Source organism: Daucus carota, chromosome 4 (assembly GCF_001625215.2).
Source record: "Daucus carota subsp. sativus chromosome 4, DH1 v3.0, whole genome shotgun sequence".
NCBI classification, from domain to species: Eukaryota; Viridiplantae; Streptophyta; class Magnoliopsida; order Apiales; family Apiaceae; genus Daucus; species Daucus carota.
The window spans coordinates 45228159-45238771 of NC_030384.2; the positions used below are offsets into that span (position 1 = coordinate 45228159).

The following is a 10613-nucleotide window of genomic DNA, read 5'->3' on the forward strand; positions in this document are numbered from 1 at the left end:
CTAAAAAAATAACATAGTGTTAATAATCAAATCCGAACCTAACGTTAGTGACAAAAAAAAGTCCGAACCTAACATCAGTGACAAAAAAGAAAAAAATTATAGTTCAGTGGTAGGTTTCTAAACAAATAATAAGTTGGGTGGCAAAAAAATCTATTTTCCCTTTAGAATTTATCATATTAAAGTTTATTTATGAACACAAGCCTGTCTCTATCTCGTTTTTCTCTGGAATACAGATTTAGGGGCCGTCTGGACAAACATAAAAGAAGTGACTTCTTACTTAAACTAAAAAAAGTGCAGCAGAAAAAAAAATGCAGCAGAAGTGATGGGGCCGTCTGGGCAAACTTAAAAGAATGTTTGGAAAAGAAGAAGCTGTGAGAAAGGAGTTAGGATTCTTAACTTTTTAAAAGTGCTTCCGCTTCTTTAGGCAAATGAGTCAAGAAAACCAGAAACGCTTCTCGTAAACAAACATGCCCTTGGTAACAAAAAGAGAATGCATGGTATGCTATGACTTTCCTCTTTCAGGACGCGGTGATTGGCATGAATACTCGGACAATGAGCAGTCAAGATTTATTTACCCTCTCTCTCTCCCTTCACTTCCCTCTTTCATGTTGTTATAATTTATAAATCCTCTGCACCCTTCTTCCATTTTACTAATTCAATCAGAAATGTCGAACATTATTCACAAAGTAGAGGAAAAGCTCGGCTTAGGAGGGGACCATAAGGATGGTAAGCACCACGATGATCACAAAAAGAGTGAACACAAAGAAGGCATTGTCGACAAAGTGAAGGACAAGGTCCACGGCGATAAAAGCGGCGATCATCATGGTCATGGACATGGTCATGGTCACGGAGATGGCAAAAAGAAGGACAAGAAGAAAAAGAAGCATGAGGACGGTCACAAGCACGGTGACAGCAGCAGCGGTAGCGACAGCGATTAATTGATAGCTTAATTACTGAGATTGCATTTTCCCTTTGTTTATCTAATTTATCATGTTTTATCAAATGTGGTAGCTCATGTTATCTACTTACTAAATTCATACATAATAATGAATTAAATGGAATCTAATTTGTGTATAATCTGTGGTTATGGTTTTTTTTTAACAAGAGTTCGTACGCACTTTGGACAAGTTTAGGTTTAGTTCAGAATTGATACTCACATGCAGCTGTACGAGTATCCTTTCCCGGCAATGTTATATGAGTAGTGCAGAGAACCCGAAATGTGTCCCAAATAACTCGGCGTCGGTGAAGTGACAATTTGGGATGTTTTGGTTAGTGTTATGATGTGAATGAATGGAGTTCATTATTAATGAAATTGTAGCATAACACATGATTTAATTTAGGCGCTCTAGCATTTTTCATATGATATAGATGTGAAAGTTAAATTATTATATATTCTGGATTTTTCAAAGATACCGATTATAACCTGGATCTTATACATCTACTGGAGTTCGACAGACTGAATTCTAGACCTTGACACCGAGACAGATATATAGGACAGGGTAGGGCGCTAGCCGCTAGGCGATGATAAAGACATATTCTGTTTGTAAGAACGTGGCATCTAAATTTGAGAGCAATTATGCTATTATGGTCAATTTTGTTAGAAGACAAAAGATCCTAATCACAACTGGTCCGTCTGTCTGGAACACGGTAATGGTCCCCGGATCAAGTCTCACATTCCAGGACTAAATAAAAGTTACTGGTTTATCTAGTATTACTGTCCATTTTGATGGGTATACAAAAATTCTAATGTCTTATAACAAAACAGAAAAATTACAGCACTTGCTTGACCATATACATGAAACAGAATTAGCTAGGTACTCACAGCCGGCCGATTATTCTGTTTTTCCCATTGTCCTCCAGAGTAAGTAATGGAATATTTTTTTGCCGTGGGGGGTAAATTAACTCGATTACAGTGTTTATAAGATAATATTATGCCATAATATGAAAATATCAAACATGTAATTTCTGAGTACTGTTGTCATTTTTCTGGCAACTTAGGTAAGCCTTAACTTAACACTAAGTAAAGGCCGAGTGGGAGACTTTAGGCATGTTGACTTCAGTATTTACAATGCTTAGTCCTCCTAAGAACGCGACAGTGCTATCTGCTTATATGCTGATGACCTGAAATAACAATTAAAAAGTGTTATTCGTTGATCATATATAGCTTGCCATATGTTGGGGAGGTATCTGGATGGTTTTTGGCTGATACACACAAATGCAGGGTTGCCAGTTGTTCAGGTTTAAGGTTTTTGTTTAGTTTACCAAGCAATTAACAGCTGCAGAACTTTATGCAGAAATGAAATGCGCCAGATATATGTTTCGGAACATTTAACATATAAAATTAACAAACTAGGGATCAAATTAGTATAAACATTAATCAAATATACATGTCTATTGGCGAAACTTGTATTGAACAACGTTTCAACAAGTGTTCATAATTATTCTAAAAGGACTAGTAGCATATAATCTGTTGCAAGTCGGCCGCCGGATAGAACAAGTCTAGCATAGTTAAACCTTGTGGGAAAACCTTGTTTCTGCCGGCCATTCTTTTTCTCCTATTATATTTACCATAATTACCTCACCTTTCCATCAACTTAATTCCTTCACTGATTCTCTCTTCACGCCTTTTGTTCTTCCTCCAGCAAACAACACAAGTCCCCTCTTACTTTCATTCGTAAAAAATAGCTTAGAATTAAATCTACTGTAATTGATCAACATAATGGATAGACTCATAAGCTTGGAACCATCAAACCTTGTGGCAATCAGAATCAGGAAGGGCCAGAGATGTTACGGTGAGCTGACTCTGCGTAATGTTATGCACACCATGCCCGTGGCATTTCGCCTACAGCCAATGGACAGAAATCATTACACTGTTCGTCCACAATCTGGTATTATATCTCCACTCACTACTGTCACAGTTCAGATTACTTATGAATCGCATCAACATTCTGTTCTTCCAGAGTCGTTCCCGTATTGTGATGATTCCTTCTTGTTGCATAGTGTTGTTGTGCCTGGGGCAACGGTTAAGAACCCCGCGTCAACTTATGATACTATTCCTAATGAATGGTTTACCACTAGGAAGAAACAGGTGTTTATTGACAGCGGTATACAAGTCATGTTTGTTGGATCTCCTGTTTTGACTCAACTTGTTAACAATGGTGCTATGGGTGAAATTAGAGATGTGTTAGAAAAAAGTGATTCGGCCTGGAAGGCGGTTGAGTCAGTTGATTCGGATGGTCAGACTTTACTTCATTTGGCCATTAGTAAAAATAGGCCTGATCTAGTCCAGCTTCTGCTGGAGTTCGAGCCAAACGTTGAGGTTTCAAGTGGCTCTGGCTCGACTCCGCTTGAGGCTGCAGTTGCATTAGGAGAGACTCTGATTGTTGAGCTCTTGTTGGCTCATCATGCTAATGTGGAAAGATCAGAGGCATCCTCATGGGGTCCGATTCATTATGCAGCTGGTGGCGGATACCTGGAGATTTTAAAGCTTCTTTTGCTCAAGAATGCTGATGTCAACGCGCTTACTAAAGATGGTAACACCGCTCTACACATAGCTGTTGAGGAGAGGCGAAGGGATTGCGCGAGGCAGTTGCTGACAAATGGTGCAAGAACTGATATTTGTAACTCTGGTGATGGTGATACGCCTCTACATATTGCAGCAGCATTAGCAGATGATCATATGATTAAGCTATTACTCCAGAAGGGGGCTAACAAAGATATCCGTAATAAAGTTGGTAAAACTGCTTATGATGTTGCGGCAGAACACGGGCACAGCAGGCTATATGATGCACTCCGCCTAGGGGAGAGCTTAAGTATAGCTGCCCGAAAAGGTGAAGTGAGGACAATGCAGAGGCTCCTCGAAAATGGGGCCTTGATAAATGGCCGTGATCAGCATGGTTGGACGGTGCTGCACCGGGCCTCGTTTAAAGGACACCTTGATGCAGTTCGGATATTAATTGAAAAGGGAATTGACATTAATGCAAAAGACGTGGATGGTTACACTGCATTGCACTGTGCTGTTGAGTCCGGACATGTTGAGGTCATTGAATTGCTGGTAAAGAAAGGCGCTGAGGTTGAATCAAAGACTAATAAGGGTGTTACTGCAATCCAAATTGCAGAGTCTCTGAACTATTCGGGGATTACTAGGATTTTGGTTTACGGAGGTGCCACAAAAGATGGTTCATCAGTGAAAAAGTATGGTTTGCCTCCTACTTCACTAGTCTCCTTCGGAAAGGGAAAAGGGGTCAAAGAAATCATGGACGTCGCAGTTAAGAAGAAAAAAGCAACGCACCCCAGGAATGTTCGGGGTAGCTATGATCGGACTAGAACAATGGCCGTTATATAGCTAAGGTAGCTGCAGTAATTCTGAAAACAATGAGGTTTGAGCTTAGGTTCTTTAATAACCAGTGAGCTTAGTACTTGCATTATTCTTTTACTTAGCTTGAAAATGCCAAACAAGATTGGAGTCATTAAAAAGTAATGTATGTTTATTTCTGGTATCATATACCTGTAAAGATTTTGCATAATCCTTCAAGTTCAAATACACTTCAGTCTGTTTTTTGCTAGTTGGTTTTTCCCAGCCTCGCGCTAAATGAAAATGTTCTGTAGCTGAGGAGATGCATGGTATGATTCTGTAAGATTTTTATTCAGATTATACAGTGTTGGCTGTTTAAAAAAGTCTCAAATGCTTCTTTCATCAGTAGATCAGATTGTGAAATATTTGGATTGTTAGAGTTTTCTTTAGCTAATATTGATTGTTAAGTTCAAGGCAGATCCTCTGTTGTTTTCACTAGTAAGACTGACGAGAACAACAAATACAGGCGAATAATTCAATGCAAACCAATTCTTTATAACGCTTTCTACGTCTGTCTTGACAACTTTGGTACCGAAATGTTGTTATTGTTGCGTCTCTGTATCCTTTCATGTATGATCAGAGTTTTTGATTTGGATATGATGTAGATGCAATCTCGATAATTAATTAATCAAATACACTCTCTCGTCACGTAACGCAAGTACGAAACAGAATTAACTTTATTTTTTTTTTGACAAATATGGCTTATAGCCTTACAAGTGAGTATCTGTTCTAAGATATTCTCGAGATGAGCCAGGGTCGAACCCAAGACCCTGGGACGACAGAGGATAAGCCCTTAACCACTGGGCTATCCAACCGTGCTCAGAATTAACTTTATTTAGGCAAAGCTGAGGCGAGCCCTTGGGTTTTCTTTTTTTAACCTACATGCTACAACTGACAAAGATAAGTTGCGTATGGTCCAGTCGGCCTAGCAGTTGGCCCAAGAAGATAAACCAAGGAGTAATGATTTCTCCTGTAGTTTTTACATATGCTTCTTAAGATCCTGCAAAAATATTGAAACTACCGTGTGATCACTATTTATTTAATAATAATTATCAATTTTGATATCACTTAGTGTACCGTTTAACGTACATTAATTTTATATTATATTAATTAATAATTTTTCCGCTTTAAATTGTGAGAATTTAATATTTCTTTCTAATCTTTCTTCCCGTACTAATAAAATTAATTTTTTTGCCCAATATTAATAAATTTATTTAGCTGATTATATCAAAAGACAATTCCATGACGAGGACGTGGGACTTTTTGAGAGAGATTTCACCGCATTGTCAAACACCTCCTCATCGGTCTCAGCTCGCAAGTCCCAACAAATGGTTCATGCAAATAGAGTAGTTCGGTCGTAATTAACTCAACTTGGTCGTGGGCTCCCTTACAGAACTAACCAGTTTGAACGTAAAGTTTTCAAAACTAACCAGGTTACGTTCAGCTTTTCAAAACTAACCAGCCTAAATATAAAAACTCGGGCGACCCAAGTTAGTTTTCTTTGACAGTAAAGGTCGCCCCTGCCAAGGACGACCTCCATTGCAACTTTTCTTGGAGTACAGGTCGCCCCTACCAAGGGCGACCCATGTAGACTCATATTAATACAACCACTCTATCCCAGGCCCAGCTTGTTTAGCATCGAGTCATCAACTTAGTTATTAGTACTCTCTCCCTTGCATGAATAGTTATTCGAATTAGTACTCTCTCCCTTGCATGAATGTGACACTGATCCTCCTCCTATCATTTTTTTTAAGACTTTTTTAAAATAAAAATTTAACTATCAAAATTTTGTTCAAAAAAAATAATTTAAAAATAGGTTATGATTATATTTTATAAAATATTAAAACACATGTCACCGAATAATAAACGTATAGAATTAAATAGAAGTAACTTATTTAATAGGAAATAGGTATCTATACTTTTATTTTTGACAGGTTTCTATACTGTTGAAATATTAAAAATCCTATCATTTTAAACTATAACATATTTTATTAAATTTGTTTATTTATGTATTTTATGAAAACATATGACCTCTTTATTTTAACCAGCTAAATCTAGGGTTGAGCATTCGTTTAACCGAAACCGAAACCGAAACCGAATTTTTTTCGGTCAACCGAAACCGAAATTAGTGAAAACTAGCTACCGAAAATCGAACCGAACTTTATTCAGTTTATAACCGAAACCGAAATTATTATTTCGGTTATTACCGAAAACCGAAATTCAAATTATACACCTTATTCTTGATATAAATGACGTAATTCAAATAGTATATCTAAGCTTATATAACTTCACTTGTCAAAAACTAAACAGTGCGTAAAGAAACGGATGTAATGCATGCATTGCTTTGTTCACTGCCGGTGATTTGGTACAAATCTGAACAAATTAAATCCAAATTAAGCTATTGAGACTTCGCTGTTAATACAGATACCAAAGCAGCTATAAAAATAAATCACTATTTGTAAATACTTAATAATATATATTATTAATATAATAAATTATTAAAAATTAAAATTTTGGTTAACTATTCGGTTTTTGGGTTAACCGTGGTTAAAAACCGAAAAACCGAATTTCAAAATTTTCGCTACCGAAAACCGAACCGAAATATATAATTTGGTTAACCGAACCGAAAAAATTTCGGTTATTCGGTACGATTTTTGGTTAACCATATAAAATTATTTAATGTGTTCGGAAAAAATAATTGCTTAACATATTTATTAATTATTTAGAATATATTTAATTCATAAACATATTATTGAAATATATACATATATCTGAAATAACATTAAATATTAATATATATATATTATATACTTATATATAATAAGCGTAAGGAAGATAATTTGGTCGCATGGTCCTATGTCCAAAAGCTTATCTTGGATTGTATATTGAACAAATAAGCACTGTTAGATTAGAACAAAATTAAATTCTGTTCTATAAGGAAACTGACATCTACTTACATGTTTATAACTCCTTTTCTGAATCTAAAACAAATTCTGTGTTTCATGTGTTTTTGGTTTTTTTAATCCAAAATAAATATTTCCTACAAAATTTAATTGTAGAATCGTATAAATCGCACCGTCATAAAATTATTTTTATCCATCGGATCATAGATTGAACAAATAAACACCGTTAGATTACAACAAAAATAACATCTGTTTCATAAGACAACTGATATCTACTTGCATGTTTATAATTCCTTTCCTGAATTCAAAACAAATTCTGTATTTCATGTGTTTATGATTTTTTTAATCCAAAATAAATATTTTCTACCAATTTTATTTGTAGAATCATATAAATCGCACCGTCACAAAATTATTTTTATCTAATATATTTTTAAATTAATAAGCCCGATTTATGTGAGGAACGAATACAAAATTTTTTTCTTAATCCAAAACAAATTCTACCATGTTATTGCATGTTTATGATTGATCTTCTTAATTCAAAACAAATTGTGTTTATCAATTTTAATCTCGAGCCATAAAAATTTTTTGGAAAAATATTTAAATCACATTATATAATCTAATAGGAGTTGGAGTCGTACTTAAAATAATTTAAACTTTGGTAGAAAGAATTTAATACTTTGGCATGATACATATAATTTTAATTTATTATTATAAAATAATTTTTTTCACACCATTTAAAATATATTTAAAAAATTTATAAATAATTTAAAAGCTCCCGTGCCTTGCACGGGCTATAAGCTAGTATATATATAATCAAATAATGAATATTTTACGGTACCCTGCATTAAACCAGACCGATTTTAAACTAGTAATCATCAATTAGCAAGCTAAACAAGCTGGGATAAAGTGATAATTGTATTAATGCGAGTCTGCATGGGTCGCCCTTGGTAAGGGCGACCATCAATTCCAGAAACCAATCCACAACGGTCGCCCGACTTTTGTGTATTTAGGCTGGTTAGTTTTGAAAAGTTAAACGTAGGCCGGTTAGTTTTGAAAACTTTCCGTTCAAACTGGTTAGTTTTGCAAGGGAGCCCTTGGTCGTGGTAGGATGTACGTTCTCATTCCTTCTGATCCCGATCCCAATCCGATTCATACTCCGTTCAAAATCATAATTTTAATTATAAAATATAATTTTATTTTTTATTTTATTATAAACGAGTATTAATATGAACAGGAATATAAAATATTATATAGGGATATAAAAACTATTATATATTATAAATTATTGATTTAATTTTAATTAAGAATTATATTATAGAATATATAACTACAATACTTTTAAAAAATAAAATTTCCTAATTTTTACAGAAATCTCCGTTCTCCGGTGGGAACGGTGATTAGGGGAAAAAATCTTCTTCTAGAGATCAAGACGGATTTGGGAGCAATCTTAAATTAGGGAATCGGAGATGGAAATATCACTCTTCTGTCATCCACAACGACCCGATACCTATCTCTATCGGTGGGCGCTAATTACTGATTAAAAACAAAATGAACAGGAGGTTGAACATAAGTTGGGGGTGGTCCGTGGTCACGTCTCACCGACTCAGCAAACACCGATATATTATTATCATCTCCGGAAGAGTTAACTCTCATAAATGTGCAGATTTTCCCCCCTATTTCTATTTGATATACTAGTGTATTGGATTGAGATTTTAAAGCATTTTTTTGCATTTATAAAATCTGAGGGTATTCGATTGGATTGTTTGAAATCCATTAAAATCTTGAAGCATTCAAAATCCGGTAGTATTTGAGATTTTAGATTATGATTTAAAATCCGATGGTATTCAATTGGGATGGTTTAAAATCCACTAAAATTTGATGGTATTCAAATGCTGATGGATTTTTTTGCATTTCATAAAATGATGGATTTTGTGGCATTCTTCAGTGTATTTTAGGTCTTTTGAAATCCCACCAAAATCAAATGGGATTTTGAAGCATTGTGCTTAAATCCTATAAACTCTGCGTCATTTTATCAAGAACCCGCACAAAATCAAAATCACGCACAATCCATTAAAATCCATTGACTAAAAACAATTCATTAAAATCCCAATCGAAATGCACCTCCGTAAATTATATTTGAGTTACCACTGATTTATCAATCGACTAATAATTACTCTAAAACTGATGGAAACTTACGGAACTTGAAATTGCTTTCTATGTGTCAAGCACCATGCAACATTATTGACAATACATCTTTTCGGCCACTCCGATCACAAAATCAAAACTGAATAATATTGCTAAGTACTGAGTAGACTTGTTTAATCAGTTAACGGCACTGGAACTGGCACTCAAAGTCTCCGCCATTGAACTAGTAGAGCGAATATATGGGATCTGGAATCTGGAACCTGGAATCTAATTTATTTACTTTTTGTATTAGCATTCCTAGCTGGAAAAATTGAGCTGTTGGCTGGCTCTATAGTGCTTTAGACGTGTTTAAGTGGTTAATGGTCTTTGTTCTGTGCACTTACTAAGCAAAAATCTCACACACAGGCCATCGACTCGACATTTTTAAATGAATTAAATACTCGGAACTGCTTTTCAACGGATCACTTGAACACCGTCACTCTTCCTTAACCAATGTCAACCATGTTTCCCTTCATCTTGTCGGTGACATGATATCGTGAGATCCAACATTGTCATCTTTCTCTCCTCTTAATCACATTGTCGGCTGCGTATTTTACACATATAACCGCATTTTATTATTTAAGTTTCTTATTCAACAGAGTAATTTATGAATACAATTTTTTACAAAATTATTACTCCTAATTTTGAGTAGTATCAGCTACCACAAATTTGAAAAGTTACGTAACATACACACGCCAAGAATGAAATTTTTTAATTAATATAACTGCTCTAAAGAGAGAATTGATTTCAGGCGACATTCATTCTGAATTTTAAACCCCCATTTTTTTGTTGGTGAGAAAAATATGACGTAAAAAATTTTAATGACTGTTTGATTAATCTAATTTTTTAAAATAAATTCTTATCTTTTTGTTAGATAAAAAATATAAAACATGTTCTTAATATTTACATATAGAAGATTATAAAAATATGTATTTTAGAAAGATAAATTCTTAATTTGAAAAAGAAAACTCATCCTTTAATTTGACTATCAGATTAAATATGAGACTTTCTCAAAAAAATAAAATAAATGAGACATGACACTCAAAATTTTAAAAAACAATAATCCAAAATCCCTAACAAGAAACAACGGCCGGAAATCTTTCTTTTCTTTCCGATTAAATTTACAACACAGATATCCCACTTGTATTGAAATTACCAGCTCACCTTGTGGG

At 34.6% G+C, this 10613-nt stretch overlaps 2 protein-coding genes across 2 annotated transcripts; both read left to right on the forward strand.

Annotated features, from left to right (window-relative positions):
• The first annotated feature begins 665 nt into the window (after positions 1 to 665).
• On the forward strand, positions 666 to 938 carry LOC108218202 (dehydrin HIRD11). The gene has a single exon (XM_017391117.2). It carries the CDS (start codon positions 666 to 668, stop codon positions 936 to 938), a length of 273 nt encoding a protein of 90 aa, XP_017246606.1.
• A 1510-nt stretch (positions 939 to 2448) lies between these two features.
• On the forward strand, positions 2449 to 4550 carry LOC108218111 (protein VAPYRIN). Its single transcript, XM_017391034.2, has one exon. The coding sequence runs from the start codon at positions 2720 to 2722 to the stop codon at positions 4343 to 4345; it is 1626 nt and encodes a 541-aa protein (XP_017246523.1). The 5' UTR covers positions 2449 to 2719; the 3' UTR covers positions 4346 to 4550.
• The last annotated feature ends 6063 nt before the right edge of the window (positions 4551 to 10613 follow it).

Coding starts and splice junctions, on each gene's coding strand:
- LOC108218111 (XM_017391034.2), top strand. CDS start 2,720: ATGGATAGACTCATAAGCTTGGAACCATCAAACCTTGTGGCAATCAGA.
- LOC108218202 (XM_017391117.2), top strand. CDS start 666: ATGTCGAACATTATTCACAAAGTAGAGGAAAAGCTCGGCTTAGGAGGG.